The sequence below is a fragment of the Channa argus genome, chromosome 5, assembly GCF_033026475.1.
Source record: "Channa argus isolate prfri chromosome 5, Channa argus male v1.0, whole genome shotgun sequence".
Lineage (NCBI taxonomy): Eukaryota > Metazoa > Chordata > Actinopteri > Anabantiformes > Channidae > Channa > Channa argus.
In genome coordinates, this window is record NC_090201.1 from 2,837,296 (window position 1) to 2,855,239 (window position 17,944).

A 17,944-nucleotide genomic window follows, 5' to 3' on the forward strand; every position below is an offset into this window, starting at 1 on the left:
AATCTGGTGCTCACCACCGTGTAAAATGTACTTCACACTGTACAGCATCAATGTGAAATATATTTTCACTTGCAGAAATACACTTTTGGGAAAGTTAATCCTCCTTCTGTACTCAGCAAATGCCAGCAGAGGGTGCTCCAAGGGCAGAGTTCCAGGCTGCAGGCACGTTGGCCCTCACATCTGTATGATGATTGTGGACATCATGATAAATGACCTCTTGAACAGATGTGTTTTTGAACTTTCATTTTGTACCTACGGTTACACAGCTAGTTTGGATTTTTTTTTGATCGTGTAACTATGCTGTATTTATGTGTTTATCATGAATCAATTCACAACAAAGTCTTCTTGAGGTACTTTACAAATAAAATCGAGACTATAACGATATGTAGAAAGAACCCAACAATTCCCCCTTGAATAAGCCATAGGCAACAGTGCAGAGCAAAAACTCCCTTTAATAGAAGAAACCTCCAGCAGAACCAGGGTCAGGGTGGGCGGCCATCTGCCTCGACTGGTTGGGGTGAGTGGAAAGTGGAGAGAGAAAAGAAAAAGAGCAACAACAAAACATCTGGCAGGTTGGTAGGACCAGTAGCTGCACACTGGAAAACACACAGCTTCAAAGCCGGGGGACACCTGCAGAAAGGGTCAGAGAGAGGGGGACAGAGAGAGAGGGCAGCTGTAGCTTATTTGGTCGTCAACGGACCACAGGGTCAGTGGTTCAATCCCTGATACCGGCCATATGTCAAAGTGTCCTTGGGCAAGACACTGAACCCCAAGTTGCTCCCAGTGGCTCAGGTGAGCACCTTGCATGGGAGCCACTGCCATTGGTGTGTGTCAATGGATAAGTGGAAATCAACATTGGAAAGCGCTTCGGATAAAGGTCTCTCTCCCAGGAGAAAGAGACACAGAGTTAATGTCATACAGTGGCACCAGATAAACGTGGGGTTCAAGGAGAGGAGAGAAGAAAAAGAGGAGGAGAGGAACTTTGTGAGATGGAAGTTTTCCTTGAGCTCCTGGGGTTCTGATGGTTGAATGCAGGGTTTATAGGGTCACTATATGGTTCAGCTGAGTCTCTAACAGATCCAGCAGCATCCCTCACTGAGATAGCATAGCGACAATAGGACAATGCAGACACGTGAACACACGAGTGGAAGGCCAGTGTAACCCAGAGTCAACATGGTTCTCTTTGGTCTAAGAATAGTTTGAGCGATGGCCTGTGTCTAGGCTAAACTTGGTAACCTTTAAAACGCTCAACACAGTTGACCTAAGCTGACTGTGACCCACCCACCCGCAGTAACACACAATTGTATGTGTGTTACTGAGTAGGAAATAGAAAGGGAGTCGTCCTTTGACAATCGGGGGACTGGGGAGCAGAGGGAGCAGGAACAGTTTCACTAGTGGTCAGTATAAGTTCATGTAGTTTTTATGATTCAGTTTTATAGTCTTACTGCTCAATTTTACTGCATTTAAGGGACATTTAATCCAATTTACAAGTTATTTTTACTGCTTCGTTGCAGGTGGATTTACTCTCTTTAGTCACTGGCGTTTAAGTTATTCTTAACCAGAAAGTTTTTCTTGTGTCAACGCACTTAGCAAAAATTTACCAGCAATAACCAGCACAAATTGAAAAAAGAGGTCAAAAGGTCGTAAGGTCATTTACAGAAGACAAATCAAAGTGACAAAAGGGTCAGGAAAGATTTTTCTTCTGTCTTTCATGGAAGCAGGGATTTGACTTGAAAGGTTGCCAGTGGATACCAGGGGCAACACACTCTTTGTGAACCGCCTTACTCTTTGCCAAGGCCCCCCCACCAGTGTCAACCTAGAAGCCTTTAGCTCAGATAAAGAACAACAGAGACTGCTCAGTGCTCCACACCAGGATGTGATTACATCCTCGTCTGAATTGTGAGCTTTGCACCGAAACCAGCGTCAGAGGCCTTTCATCAGTTTTTAAGCCAGTGGGTAACTGAAAGTGACCAAAACACTACAAACTACGATGCTGACTAATAAAATAAATAAACTAATAAAAACACTTTTTTCATGTTGTCATATGCTGAAAAACATTTTATTTCCAATATATTATGCATCAAAAATATATATGAAATGTCACAGCATTAACAGCCAGCATATCAGAGTAGTAGAGTAATAAGTTGTTTTATTTTTTAATTAATTTTGGGTTTTGTTCTTATCCCGTGAGTTCAGGGTCGCCACAGCGGATCATTGTCCGCACGTTGATTTGGCAGTTTTTACGCAACCCCCCCCAATTTCTACCGGGCTTGGACCGGCACTGCACAGCTGGGGAGGGGAATGGGCTGTTAGGGGTTCGGAGTAGGGGGTTCTTTGTCATTTCAAAAATAATTCCAGCAAATCTTCATAGTTTACACTTCGTTTATTTGCACCCTGACACAAAGCTTCATGTCTGCTTTTACAGAACTCACACACAGTGATGAATGTTTTTCCTTTCAAACAACAACAGCAAAATATTTCAACGCATTTCATTTACGGGACATTTCATTAAACGTGACAAAACACAACACTTTCCTACAGACACAGAACAACATTACCATCTATGGAGTTGGATTTCTCTTCACTTTATACTGTACTAAGCTAAGTCTAATACTTTCCTTCCTTTTAGCTGCTATATCTGTCACTTTATCTGCTCAAATCAGCCATCAACTCATCTCCAACTGCATCTTTCTGCTGTTTGCTGCTCAAACAGCTCTTTAAAGTTTCTGCTGAAAAAGCTGCTTCCCTTGGGTGGAGTCAGAGGTTTGGTTGGGGATTGTATTTATGTCTGTTCATCATATCAGTTTGCATGAAGTAGCATATTTGGCATTTTCTACAGTGAACACTCATTTGCAACATAAGCAGTTCATTCTCACCTAAAAGCAGCTTCAAATATGAGTGGAAGGCCTCTTTACTAATTGTCCAAATTCTTCAGCTCTGGTCTTTGTGGTATATTCAAGTGCCACTTGTTGGTTGGTCTTTATCTGCACTCGTTCTTTAAGGTTGGATTGTCACAGGACTGAGGCTTGTCTTTCTAGCCAGTCAGAGAAGGCCCGAACCCTCAGCATCACATACCGAAGCAAACAGGTTTTTTCGTGTGTATGACACACAGCGTCAGTTTTTCTGTACGTCCAGCCGCATGCTACAACTAGTTTGACTCCCAAAAGACTGCAGATTGCAATTAGTAGCTGTGATATAAAAATAGTGGTTTTTATATCAATCTGAATTCAAATCACAATTGAGTGTTTTACAGATTGTCAACAGTGCTCATGAAACACAGATGCTATACAGTGGATTTTTTAATAAAATGATTAATAGAAATAATTAATTGTTCATTAAAATAGAGCCAAATGTGTTGAACATCCCGTTGGCAGATGGTTCAGCTGGAGGAGTGACCTTCTCTACAGACTGATGAATGTGTTACTCAAGTGGATGTACTGTATACTGTATATGTGTGTGTGTGTGTGTGTGTGTGTGTGTTGTCACATTGTGTACAGATGCATGTGTATTCCTGTACACTCTCAGTAGAAAGCCAGACACATAAATAAGTCTGTGTACTTCATGGTGCAGCAGCCTGGCAACTTGATCAGAAACAGTGTTTGTTCGAGCATATGGACTTATGCTTTAACAAGGATACTAGTCAAAATCTCTAAAAAGACTTGAGATGGTAAAACGAAGGTTGTGTGAAATGTGGTCACACAACACACAGTGTGGCAAAGTGATGAAAGGTTACAGAGCTACTCCATCTAGAGGATGTCACAAAGAAAGTTTGCCTGGTGGACACATGTGCACATGGTTATAAGGAGAATCAATCTGGGCGAAAGGAAGACACAAAGGGGGACTGTCTCTACTGTACTCGTGTGTGTATAAAGCCTGGAAGAGACAGACATCAACCACATATTCTGATATTGTTAACTTCCTTTCAAAAGATACATACTCTTTACTTTGGTGTGTGGTGTGTGTTTTCTGTTTGTGTTTGCTTCTTTTTTTTTTAAGATTCAGGAAAAGAATCACTTACCTCATTAAATTTCAGAACTGCCCTGATTACATTCACACGATTCCACAGGTTTATTAAACCTGTGACTGCTGAGACAGGGCACTGACCTGTAACCCCATCCAACACCTCTGGAAGGAAGTGGAACAGGCGTTATCACCCAACCTCAATAATAATCAGGGAGCAAAACCCCTAAAGAAGAGAGGAGCCTGATATAGCATCAGAACAGTGACCACTCTTGTCATAAGAGCTTCAGTATGTACCTTTTACTTCAAATAGAGAAACAGTGGTGGAAAGACAGGGACGTATTTACATAGAAGTTTTTGAGTGAGGTTTGCTTCTCTAACCAATCAGAGACTTTCATTGACTTCTGCATGATTATTAAGTTCTGAAGATTCTTATTCATTGTAAGTTGATAATGACTAATACCTGTGGCTGCACAGAGTGTGGCAGACAATGTTCATGCATAGAAGAGCAGAGAAGGAGCAGGGAGATTGATTTTAAGCATCATTGTGATGGTCAGAACCTAAGTTTCCATTGTTAAGTTTAAGTTGTATTGCTTTATCTTTTTGTTGAGTATATTTTTTAAAAAATGGATAATGTTAGTAAACTGTTTGTCCAGTGTGTGTTTATAATCTGCTTAGTTACAGAAATGTCTACCCCTTGTGTGACATAGTGGTTTGGCCAGCCAGTATATATGTTGCCCCTTGTGCGTCACTCAGGTGAGGTCAGTTTTGTCTGTTTGTGGTTAGAACTTGCGTTGTTGTGAACTTGTAGTTTCAGTTTGATAGTTTGAGTTTAGCTTTCTGCAGTTGAACTCTTTTAGGGCCCAATTTTGCTGGTGATCCAAATTTCTTTGCATATTTTGCATTTGGGTAAATCAAAGCCCACTTTTCTTTAAGAATTGATTCCCGTGTCCCGTGTCTACCTGCTCGGCCCCTGACAATGATGTTTGCCCTAGAAGTATATTGTAGCATTAAGTACAGTTTTAGATATTTATACTTTTACTCCAATCTGGACTAGATTAAATACTCACTGTTTCCACCCTTTCTGGTAAAAACACGGTTTCTATACAACTACAGTCAACTGCAAATAGAAATATGTATTTGTGAGGATCTTAATTGTAACCATGATACATTTTCTATTAACATAATGAGGATATGTTATTAATGTAAATGGAAAGTCACAAATACACTGATGCATCTCAGTAAAAGGTTCCCACGATTCTTTGTCCGCTAAAGAATCTGTTCTTGCTGTACAGCATCTGCGTACTGAGTTATCACACTTTATGATTGTGTTCCAAGTCTCACAGTGCTTGGTAAAGGTTAGAGAAAGGTTGTGGTCTGGTTTAACAGAGAAATATGAAACAATCACCCCACATCATTGTTCTCTTACCTTAACCAGAGGACTATTGTTCCCCAAACCTAACCACACATGGGATTCAGCAGTGAAACACCATGTCTCTATGACAGTGCTGCGCTCTATACTGCTGTCAGCCTCCCAGACAATGTCCTCACATCTCAGTTTGCTATAGAATGTGTATGGCTCCATTCATCCAGGACATATGTTGCACTTAATCCTCATCTGATTATATCACACACAAAATGTAACTGTGTTTGCAGTTGAGTTGCACAGTGGGGTAATTTTTTTGAACACATGGGTTTGGAGTATTTTTGTACTTTTGAGTAAACTTTGTGCATACTTAGTTATTTAACTTGTTAAAGAACCTAAAGGGGTATTTGTACTCATGATGTTCTTGTTCTTGGGTTTTGAGTTTGTGTACTTGTATCACCTCCGGGTACAGTTAAAGTCAGCGTACTAACATTAAGATGTAATGTTAAGATCAAGATGTTGGGCAGGTGTTTACCATGTAGCATGCAAATATTAGCACGTTGATCGATATTCATGTTTGTTAATTTGCACAAACAGTGCGCAGTGGTGAAAAGAGCAGGCTGAGACACAACTGGGTCTCACACAGTTCAGGAAAGGACACACTTAATTAGATCAAACTAGTAACTAAAAATAATAACAGTACTGCATAATTTAAAGGGAAAGTTTTCTCAACTGGTTGTTTTTTAGTTTAATAATAAAATGTAACCTAATTACATAATTCTATCCGATTACGTTACATTTTATATATTTTAGTTTTTTTATAGTTAATCTTCAGTTCTCTGAGATGTGCTCACCACAAATAATAACCCTTAATCTATTGACTCGACATGACAAAAATAAAACCAACGCAGTTTTAGAATTAGCCTGAATTTCTCTTGCAATTTGCTGGACGTTTATTTAGTGCAAACAACAGCATGTTACAGGATGTGGACACTGAATGTCCACATCCATTGTCCATTGTCTGTGTGCAGTGTGCGTTCTGCTCAGAGGAGGTGGATCACTCAAGGGATTTTTCCAGGGGAGAACAGCTGTTCTCAACAGGAGGGTGACTTCTCCTCGGCATGTGTCTGTGTCAAACTTTTGCTCAAAGCTGGGAAATGAATTGTTTTTATTAAGATGGAGTTGAAGAGCATGTTTACAAGAAGGAGGTTTAAAGATTGTACTTCAATATAGTCTCTCCAACAGAATGTGTTGCTTCCATACAGGTGAAGCGTGTTGTGACCAAAATGCTACTTAACTGATTCTAAGAGTCATTATCCAGTGTCCCAGATACATTCATGCTTTCATACACTGTACCCTGCTTCACCTTCTTATAGCAACATAAACGTCCCTATGTCCTCAGAGTTAAAGCACACAAACCAGAGTTGGCTCTGACAGCGTGGCACACGGCACCGCATAAGTTCAGCCTGCCGGTGTTGTTGTTCTGCCTAATGCATGTCCATCACCGATAACCACGTCTGATCAACCAGAGTCTTTTTGCTCTAAACAGCAGCGGCGGTAAAATTTTCATCAGCGCTGTTGGTGGTGGCTGCCGTGTTGGTCGGGGTCCCGGTGGCAGGTGGGTGCGGGCTGACTTTAGCCAGTCGGTGCTCCTTGCCGTGGGTGCAGCTGCGGACACAGAGCTGGCATGAAGCGCAGGCCGAGTTGCAGCATGGAAAGAAGCGACACATGCTGACGCGCCACAAGAACCAGCCGGGTGTCCAGCAGCACCAGCAGAGCAAAGTGGTACCTGCCACCGCGCCCAGGATGATGTAGAGAAGCAGCAGGGACAGGGAGGCAGGAGAGTCTGGAGATAATGGGGGCAAAATATTATAGACTTTATTATGGAGGGAAATGCTACAATGCTGAGGCATGTTGTTCCAATACGCAGGTGAACAAGATGAATATCAGTGTAGCTGTGTATTTAGTATGTTGCCTACTCTCTTTAATAGTTATGATAAAATGACATTACCACCACTTCATGTGGGTTGAAACCGGCGTTTTAGGGCTGATGATGTGTAGTGTTATATTCAGCTGGAACTTATGGGCTTGGGGCAGAATGTTAGGAAGAAGTGAGACAGATTAAAACATTGTTGCTTACTTTCTTACTTCTTACTTGAAAAACAACAGTAATTTAAGAAATTACTCAACAATTTAAGACATACAGTTATTTCTACTGTACGCTTAGTCATCTGCAAGTCAGTAATGCAAAAAGATCCATTTGGAACATTGTGTTCGCTTAAAACTTTTTTCATTGTGACAACACCACAAGAATGGTACGTGCAAGAACATTTAGCGATTATTTTATTGATCACCATTCATTTCACTTCACATGCAATTATGTGATATATTTCAGCAAGAGGTATCTCTTCATGTTCAGCATGTCTTGTCTTATGCTCAATTTCTGCGTGATTAGTGAGTTTTGCAGCTTCTTATTTTTTTGATACTATACAATGGGGGCGGCTGTAGCTCAGTTGGGGAGGTGGCTGGAGCTCAATCAGTAAAGGCAGTTGTTCACAGACCACAGGGTCAGTGGTTGGATCCCGAGTCCCGGCTATATGTCGCAGTGTCTCTGGGCAAGACACTGAACACCTAACAGCCCATTCCCCCTCCCCAGCTGTGCAGTGCTGGTCCAAGCCACGTAGAAACTGGGGAGGGTTGCGTCAGGAAGGGCATCCGGCGTAAAAACTGTGCCTAATCAACATGCGGACAATGATCCGCTGTGGTGACCCTGAACTCAAGGGATAAGCCGAAAGGACCAAAACAAACAAACAAAAAAACATCTGATGATGACAAACTCTTGAAGGGTTGTGCAGAAAGTGGTGAATCGTAGCAGATGGTAGAAGAGCAAAGCAGAGTAGGGACACAGAGAACTGGGCAGAGACGAGAGATCAAATTGATTATAAATCTCATGTAAGCTAGTTTAAGTTGGGGGTGGGTACTCTCTACCTCACCCCCGATAATAACTTCCTTACTTTCATGCTTGAAAAACAGGGCTACACAACAAGTCCAGTGCCACAGGGACATACAGACATAGAGTAGGTTCAGAGTCCAGAGTGAAGCTGTTGATACACCTGCTGTATAGATAAATGGTCATTTATACAGCGCTTTTATCCAAAGCACTTTACAATGTTGATTCCCATTCACTCATTCACACAAACTCACAGACCAATGGTGGCGGCTGCCATGCAAGGTGCTCACCTGACCCACCGGGAGCAATTTGGGGTTCAGTGACTTGCCCAAGGACACTTTGACATGTAGCCGTGAGCGCGGATTGAACCACTGACCCTGTGGTCCGTGGACGACTGCTTTACCAACCGAGATATAGCTGCCGATACAGTTTCTGGGATATTCATATACGTTATTTACTGTGGAAAAATAGACCTATACATTAATATGCATGGAGGCCGCTTCCCTGTGTTAATTACACTCGGCAGATAAAAGAATTCAGCCACAGACTGGAGCAGATCATCCAGGCTGTGCTCCCTCACTGTGGGGACACCACATTGCACTGAAATGGACCTCAGCTAATAAACAGCTGCCAATGTTCACAGCAAGCAACAGTGAATCCCCTTCTCCCACTCTCAGCACAACAGTCCGAATAGAAGAATGGCTGTTTTCTTAGGCCAGACTTGGCTGGGTCTTAAAAGCAATCAGAAGCTGACAGTCTGGCCTGGACCATCTCTGTTTGCAACTCTGGCGCTGGAATAGAGGCAGATCACTCAAAAGGCTGCTGTCTGCTCTAAGGATCCATCACCATTTATTGGTTTACGAGTCTTAAACTGAAATTAACAACTCAATGGCCACCCCCATTCATTTTATGCCCTGTCATCAGGCCACTTTACATCTAAATGGGCAGCCAACTGAGTGTAGGGCGCAACATCAGAGTCTGGCCTACAGTGGGAAGTTTCCCTGCCAGCAGAGACAACAAAGATCGATTTATAACAGAATGGTCGCTCACCTGTTATTGACTTGGAGCTTGGAGCAGTGTTGGACACGCCACAGTTCATGTGTGTGGCAATGGACACTAGGGGTGGATTCACAAAAGGTGGAGGTGGGGTTGCTATTGGTGGTGGAGGTTCAGGAGGTAAAAGCTGACCTGCTGGAGAGAGATTTGGGTCAACTGGAAAAGTCAGTTCGTTGGAACAAACAAAGCACCTTTCATTTATTTCCAACATTCTGCTGAGACGTTGAAACCTTGAAGCATTTAAAGTGAGATTTTTAGTGCAGATAGATCAGAGAGTGGATCCTCCGTCTCACCAACAAACCGACCTTTGCAGCCAGTTGTCAGGTTTTCCTCCAAGTCACTTCCGTCTCCACAGTTGTCAATTCCTTTGTCATCACACACCAGACTGATTGGAATACATTTCCCATTTCTGCAGGTGAAGTAGGGCTCACTGCTACACTCTGATTGGTTGAAACCTAAAGAGGAAAATGAAAATCAAAGAATCTGTGCAAAATAGATGGTTTAAGATCTGAATCTTAGCAAATCTTTCCCATTATTTATATCTGTGAAAGTTAAATGAAAACCACCCAATCACTGTAGTGCACTTATTGTGTCTCAGTCAGCTTACTCATGTGGAATAGGTTACAGTCAGTCCAAGGTCTGGCCCTGTGCCCCCCCAGTGGAGGATAAGGAACAATAATTCTCCAATAGAGGAAAGTTACAAACTCTATTTCTCTCCAGCAAAACTAAAAATGTGCACCCAGAAAAAGTGTAATTTGCTTGTTCCTCATATATTTAAGGGAAGCTGATTGTTTCATCCTGATTGTTTCTACTTCCTGAGTGGCCAAGGTTAGGGGCAAATGATTTGCAGAGATAATAAGAAACTATGGTAAATAGCTTCCTTGCACATGTGTCATTATGACAAAACTCAAAACATTTACTGATATGCTGATATTGTGCTTGCTATAAACTATGTTTGGAGTAGAAGGGTTCATTTGTTCAGTTTTGTGAGTGGTGTGGAACATCAAGAGAATGAGCAGAACATCAGACATGTGAGGTTAGACTGTAAATTTCCAATGTAAAAGTCAAATCTTACCCAATCTGAAAGAGGTGAAATCCCCTATGAAGTCGACTCTGGGCTGAGTCCCCCGAGTCACCAGCCTGAGGGTCAGGTAGTTCCCTGTTGACAGCACAGGTCGAGGGGGGCTCTTTCCACAAAGGGGAGGCCCCAAGGGAGGTGAACTCCTGTCCCGTCCATCGTAAAACTGGACGTATGAGCCGGCATGACACGGGTCACCCAAGCTTTCACCAGAGGTGGGCTCCAGTCTTAGGTTAAGGGGGGCAGAGCCACGAGGGGACTCTGGGAAAAGAGGGGCTGGGCTCAGGGGGGCCACTCGCAGCAAACTGTAGACCAAGAAGAAGCGAAAGTGGAACTGGACTTTGTCTTTAGCAGAGCTGGCCTGCATGGTGAGGTGGCAGTCGGTCCCCATGGTGACAAAGTAGTACTTCTTGGAGTCCTGGTGCGAATTGACAATCATACCGTCACCCCGGATTGTCTGGCCACAGAAGTCCACCACGTTCACTAAGGAGGACACAGAGAGACAATCCTCATAGAAACTGATGTATGAAACATTTCCATTAACAAAAACTTGAGGTCTGTCCTTGGTATTTAAACTCACAGTGGTAAATTATCTATAATTGGGTTTTGGAGCTAAGGACAGAAGCCTGTAAATGAAATTATTCAGTTGGGACCAGGAGGAAACAGTATCTGCTGTGTCAACACAACAGTCAAACTGTTCATTATAATATGAAGGTTGGTATAACAAGAAGAAATCAGAAACTTGAGAAAATATTTAAAACAATAAATCACTGTCATTCTCCACTCATATAGTGAATATGTAAAACTACAAATTTGTATCAACACACAAGTCACTAATGAGCTGTGAAAGCAGCGTAATGACCACTGCTACAGGACATGAGAAGCAAAGGGGAAACTCTTGTATTAGGCTGTGATGGTGACACAGCTCATGCGCTTTCTCCGTCCGGTTACTTGACAGATTTGTGGCTTGTTGCCTTGCTCAGGAGCTTACAGGAAGGCAATGAATGAAAATCTTTATGTAACATTTCCAGAGCTGAGAAAACAATAGAATCCAACTCCATTAGTCGATTGAGTAGCTCTTAGTCTAAAGGAATATTTCTTCCTATGATCAGGCGTCATCTGAATTGTGAACTGTGCCTCCACCATTAAGTAAATCAGCCACTGAAACCCATCTGAGTGGTTTGCTTGGTGCCAGATAAGATTTGACCTGATGGTCAGGTATCTGAGTCAGATGCCACTTAAATCAGTTTTAACAAGCACAACACAAGAGACTTTCTATTGTTGTCATTGACAAAAACATTATATACACATAGTGTCACCTGACATACGTGATTATACTAACGAGGCAATTATTTTAAACCTACCAATGAAATTTTCCCAATTCTCACCATGTAACCACGTCATGTCTAAACCTAACCAACAGTTCTCAAGTGTTTAGAGTTATAATAGTGTAACCGTTTTAGTACCTGGTGCCAAAGAGGACACCAATACCATGGGGGGGGGGGGGGGGTTTGGGCCCTGTTGCAAAACCTTCTGTTGCTTCTTAGTTTTATGAGAGGTTTGAGACAAATCAACTATAAACCATGTTTAGTTTGGTGGAATGGGGCAACCATAGTGGACATAAATACACCCGACAACCACAACAATGCCCGGGGATGTTAATGCTGGACTGGACAGGGATCAACATGGACATTCTGACAGCTCTGCAGCTGCACAGCACCACACACAGAGCAAGCTGCAAAAAACTGCATTACACCTGAAGGTAAAAGTGTTTGCATGCCAAGATCTGCAGAAATGTCTGTACATTTAATACAAGCTTATTCATCAGAAGTGGTCATAAAAAAACTAACTTTTTGGCTACAGTGTGACCACAGCATTAATGTTTTGTTCATTCAATTGATAAAGATATGGGTTTAATTTTGCAATTCATAAAAGTCAAAGAATCTTGTGTACAGGAAAAGAGCTTTGAGGGAATAACTCACGGCAGTCTTAATTTAAAGATATTTTCTCTAATGGTGATAGTGAAAATTATTTTTGACTGGTTTTCTACAAGTAATTGAAAAATCTGAACCAAGAATCAAATCCTGTTGCAGCTGCCCTTAACTTACCTATGCCATGATGTGAGGGCTTCAAATCTTCACAGATCACAGAGTGCGAGGTTCAAGAGGAGAGCCGGGGATGTTTGAAGCTATAATGAGTTTGTGTTTAGTACACTGGTGAATGTACAAACTCCCACATACCACTGTAAACCCAACTCGGCCATGTAATCAGCTCCCAGCACACCCACAGTCAGGACCAGGACAGATGGGTGGGCAGATCCGACTCCGGCAGCCCCCACCCTGCCACACACTGCACCCTGCCTCTGGGCTGCAGGCCAAATAATGAGAAGATTTATGTCCACCCCTGGACTTTATTAGCTCTGTTTCCCTAGGAGACAACTGGATCCTCCTGCACTGACCTCCAGGAATGTCCCAATGCCCAGGAGCCCCTGTTGGTGGGAAACAGCTCATCCTTTCTGCAATGGGCAAGTAAATACAAAGCCTCCAAAACATGGATGATCAGAGAAAGATTTTTACAGGCTTAAAATTCAAGTAATTTCAGATAACAAGTCCAGAGGTGAGAGAGGGTCAGGCGACACACAGTTGTGAGAAATGTCTCAAACAAACGTCGTGTGGAAAGGGCAGCAGCCCACTGTCCATCCATGTATTATTCTAGCACTGGTGACTCAATGCAGGCTTTACTTTACACTTGAACTGATCCAGTTCTTCTTTACACCAAACACAGTGGGGTAATAACTAAACTGGTCCACTAAGCTAAGGCTAAGCCATTTACACATCACATTCTATTATGTTTATTGAAATAATCATAATTTAAAGTATGGACAAAAAGACTAAAATCAGTCTTTAGCATATGCTGGAAACTATATAGTAAAAATAACATGTCCTAACAATCACATAAATGTGATTCTAAGGATGAAACAAAAAGCTAATTTTTTCGCAGTATTTCTCACAAACAAAACCAAAACATTAAATCAGACAAGATAATGGAACAGTTAAAAAGGAGAAATGCCATAGCATTTAGGTGTTCTGACTGTGACAGTGATAGGGAAAGTCTTGAGGGTCCAGGGTTCAAGTCCCTATTCCAGGCAATGGAGTTTGAGGTGGCCTGGAAGCTCAATGTATAGAGCAGCAGGATGAGATGCAGAAATCAAAATCCCAGCCTACCCAGGACTGTGTCCCTGAGTGAGACACTCAGAGCCTAGCTGCCCACTGCTTCCCCACGTGAGATGGGTTAAATGCAGAGAAAGAATTTTATTGTAATATAAATATGTGCACTATGATGATTATAATCTTGACTTTATTCTGTAAAGTGCCCTGAGATGACTTTGTTGTGAATTGGCGCTATATAAAAAAAGTGGAATTGAATTGAATTGAATGACAATATACTTCTTATATTGTTAGGGACTCATTGTGATTTTTATTAATTTGAATCAAGAAAATCTACCATGGACTTCATGTGGTGCAGGAAGGTAGAGTGGTTGTCCACCAGTCTCACAGTTTTTGGTTCAATCCCCGGCTCCTCCGGTCACATGTCAAAGTGTCCTTGAGCAAGACACTGAACCCCAACTTAGTTGCTGTGAGGTGAGGGTTGTCCAGCTGCATAGCAGCTCCCCCATCGGTGTGTGAGTGTGTGTGTGTGATTGTGAGTGTGAATGGGCGAATAAGAAGCAGTGTAAAGCGCTTTGAGTGACAATAGGTAGAAAAGCGCTATATAAGTGCATAACATTTACCATTTATTATTACTTCTGTGATCTCACGATATTTGATCAAATCACTCCACAAAAACAACTACTAGTACTACTACTTCATCAACAATAACTATAGTACTACTACTTCATCAACAAAAACTACTACTATTACTACTACTACTATTAGTACTTTAAGAAAAACAACAACAATAACGTTACTGCTGCTACTACTTTTACAACAATAACAAAAGCTACTACTACTCCCACTACTCTTACTACTACTGTTACAACTTTAAAGACAACAACAACAAAAAAAACAACTACTTCTACTACTCTCTGTGTTGGCCCTGGGATACATTGGCAACCTGTGCAGGGATAGGACATCCCCCCCCCCCCCCAAACAGGATAAGTGGTTAGAGATGGATGGATGTATAAAACGAAAAGAGACAAACTCTTGAAACTCGTGCCATTTATCACAGTAAAACTCAAATCTGCATCCATTCTCACACAGTAATACCACCATAACAAATTTAAGGTCATTTTTAATATTCAAACCACTATATGTGATGGACACCACTCATGCGTATTATCCACATAAATGGAAACCAACGGCTGCAGTAAACGGCTGTAGGAGCCAAGTCAAAATGGTAGAAATGTAAAGTGCAAGAAATAATTTCTGGTTGTTTCATCTGAACCCAAAACTGACAACAGAATAATGTGCATCATGCTTTAGTCACTTTTTACTTTGATTTTGTTTTCTTCACTCTCATTACTGCTTCCACCCACTCAGTGAGTGTTATGGCTGCTGTACTTATCATAGTATATTGACTAAGGTATTAAATGTCAAATGGCAAACTTATACTCAAACCACTGTTGCAAATGTTTTAATAAATCAAGATTATGGAGAATAATTTGACACAAAGACGCGTGCAGGAAGTGTGTTACTGTGTGAATGACGGCAGGTAAACACTACTACTACTACTACTACTACTACTACTACTACTACTACTACTACTACAATTGTCTATATTGTTTTTTTGAACAATAGACTAACTGACTTTCTTCAGCCATCGATGCGTTTTGCCCACAGAGAAAACATTGCGCGCCACGTGTTACAAGCGCGTCGCTTTTCACTCGATCTCGACCCAGACCTCATCTATCAGGGACTGAGCTGGTTCCACTCCGGGGGTTAAAATCTTACCAGTGTCGATGGCTGCACAGCGGAGAGTTGTAAAGCAGAGCAGAAGGAGCAGACGCTGCCAGCAGCTCTCCACCTCCAGCTCCATCATCCAGGGCCGAGAGACGAATGCGCCAAGAAAAAGGTCCGATCAGGTCAGCTCACAGGCGGATCATCAGTCATCCCAAGTTCTCATCAACTTGTCAGATGAAAAGAAGCTTTAGCTGCAGTGTATCGGAGCTCCAGTGTGTGTAATATGTCGGGATGCGTTGTGGCCGCTCTGCTCTCCATCATAAAAAAAATCTGCTCTCTGCCTTTTATTCCCTTTGAACCTCCACTCGGTCCCCTGCCTTCCCGTGTCCTGTCATCTCCATGACAACATTTAACCAATCAGCTGTCAAGTCAGCCAGAAGATTGCATCTACCAGTCACACACAATCTATTTATCTACCTGTGCATAATTATTTTTCCTTTATGCTTGGTTCTTTTCCTTCACTCTTTAGTTTGTTCTGGGCAGCAGCATTTCTCTTTCTTTCCCTGCAAACAACAGCTGTTAAAAACACTGTACTGGTTATAAGATTTGCTGCTTCTTACTGTAACTTTCTTTCTTTCTTTCCAAAAAACGATTCACTGTATCGATTCTGTAACAGTGGCTACAGAAAGTGCTCACATCGCTTCACTTTTACCACATTTTCCTGCTTTGTGATGGAATTTTGTAATGGATTTTTTTTTAAAGTAATGGCACTTAGGAGATCTCTTGCTATTGTGGATGGGGAAAATGAGTTTCCATCTATTAAGGTTATCAAGGATACAAGCTAATGTCAGGGTGGCTGTCTTCTAGCTGAACCTAAGAATTAAGGTAAGCTACAGAAAGTGCTTGCTTGAGCTTATGTCGCTAAAAGTGGTTAAACCTGTAAATAAAACAGTGTCGCCATTACTTTTCCACCATCACTTTCTACTGTTTGTTTAATGGGTGTGTTCGATAAAGACACGATCAGATCACATTTCACGACCAATTAGGAGTTAGGAGACATTTTCATTGTAAACATGAGCCAAAACCTTTACCTCATAGTTTCAATGAAAACCAATGAACAAGTCAACCCTGTCAAAAACAGATGCTCTATTAGCACTTGTAGGTGTCAAGTTCTCAAAAGGAGCCAGAGCCACAGTGGTGTCCTGGAATGGCACAGGTGTGCTTTGCTGATGAAGTATTGTGGTGGTGGTGTATGATGCCGGACATGCTCTTTTCATCTTACTACTACTGAGCTGAGAACTTTCCGAGGTTTGACATCGGAGTTCTCCTCGTGTCTGTGAGGGTCCCACAGTCCAAAGACATGCAGATATGTTTATTGCATCATAAACCTCTGCTTCTCCTGCAACACCGAATTTATCTTCAAAAAGTTGTCTATATCTGTATGTGTGTGCACAAGTCCCAGCTTTGTTTGGTTCCACTCCCCTCTGGTGGCTTAGAAGACAAGTGCAACTGTCTGTCTGCTGTCCTTTGAATATTCTACTTTTATCCACCCCTATGCACATTAGTGTGTGGAGGCATGAGAAAATACACCAACTGTAAAATAAATACACATCTGATGTCTAAACAAAACCCATCATTTGAGGAGTCTGACAGATGTTGTTTTTACGTACCAACCAGTAAATAGTAAAAATGATGCACAACGTGGAGATCTACACCTCATTTCTTATTGATATTATCAACTGAAATCAGCGACTTGTGCTTCTCCATAACCGGTTCACAAAGTAGAGTGGAGTCGTCCTGTAGGCTTTGGCCACCATTGACACAATCTTCCACATACACGAGTATTTATACTATAGCCAATCCTTTAAACACATTCACTGTACTCGAGTGTAACTTCTGAAACTAACTGGCGGCAGCAGTAATATATCAAGTGAGTTACTTTAAAGGGGATGGATGCTTACACAATCACTTATTTTTAGTTTGATATATTTTATTAATTAGATCACTTTGAAGAGCCTTTTTTTTACTTTGACATGAACAGCTTTGGTGGGTTTGCTGGATTCACACTGGTCGAATTATTGTCCTTTACGGTGTGATGTTGACATTGCACACACAGAAATATCTGTAAATAGATGTTGATTTTTATGCTTACCTTTTCGGTTTTATGTATCTAAAAGCCTGCCGGAGACAGGAGCTGCAAATGAGTCTTTTCCTATATGCCCAGTAAACGTGGCATTGGATGCTTAATCATATTGGCCCTTAAAAAAAAAAAGAAAAAAAAAGGATAGTGTCTGTAGTGAGGGAGTCGTCTAATGTTAGTGAAGTTAATAACCATTCATTATCATCATCCGTATCCGCTTATCCTGTTTGGGGAGGCTGGAGCCCAGCTGTCATGGTGGGAGAGGCAGCGTCCACCCTGGACAGGTCTCCAGTCTGTCTCAGGGCAAACTACCAAATTAAAAGCAATGTCTGCAGTATGTTGTGTTACTTCTTACACTGACACAAATCATAAATACATTTTTCGCTTGCAGAACATTAAGGAAGTATTATGTATTCGTCATAAACATTTATTTCTTATATTTGTTTTGAATATTCTTTAATTTTAATTATTCATTTATAAATTGTGTCTGCATCTC

General features: G+C 41.7%; 1 protein-coding gene across 2 annotated transcripts; it reads right to left on the reverse strand.

Annotated features, from left to right (window-relative positions):
- Positions 1-2,070: 2,070 nt before the first annotated feature.
- Positions 2,071-15,642, reverse strand: ldlrad2 (low density lipoprotein receptor class A domain containing 2). 2 transcript variants are annotated; one of them, XM_067505568.1, is made up of 5 exons: positions 15,360-15,642; positions 10,408-10,893; positions 9,638-9,787; positions 9,327-9,464; positions 2,071-7,172 (listed from the first exon to the last, which is right to left on the reverse strand). In XM_067505568.1, the coding sequence occupies exons 1-5, from the start codon at positions 15,445-15,447 to the stop codon at positions 6,868-6,870; spliced, it is 1,167 nt and encodes a 388-aa protein (XP_067361669.1). In that variant the 5' UTR covers positions 15,448-15,642; the 3' UTR covers positions 2,071-6,867. The 2 variants fall into 2 exon arrangements, with proteins under 2 accessions (XP_067361669.1, XP_067361668.1); XM_067505567.1 differs by having other exon boundaries at positions 2,102-7,172; positions 9,327-9,467; positions 15,360-15,641.
- Between the last annotated feature and the right edge of the window lie 2,302 nt (positions 15,643-17,944).

Excerpts from the sequence above, each read along its gene's own strand:
- ldlrad2 (XM_067505567.1), bottom strand. The coding sequence starts at position 15,447 with ATGATGGAGCTGGAGGTGGAGAGCTGCTGGCAGCGTCTGCTCCTTCTG. Across the intron at positions 9,468-9,637 it reads CCTGACAACTGGCTGCAAAG|CAGGTCAGCTTTTACCTCCT; the intron begins GTCGGTTTGTTG and ends ATCTCTCTCCAG. Across the intron at positions 7,173-9,326 it reads AAGCTCCAAGTCAATAACAG|ACTCTCCTGCCTCCCTGTCC; the intron begins GTGAGCGACCAT and ends CATTATCTCCAG.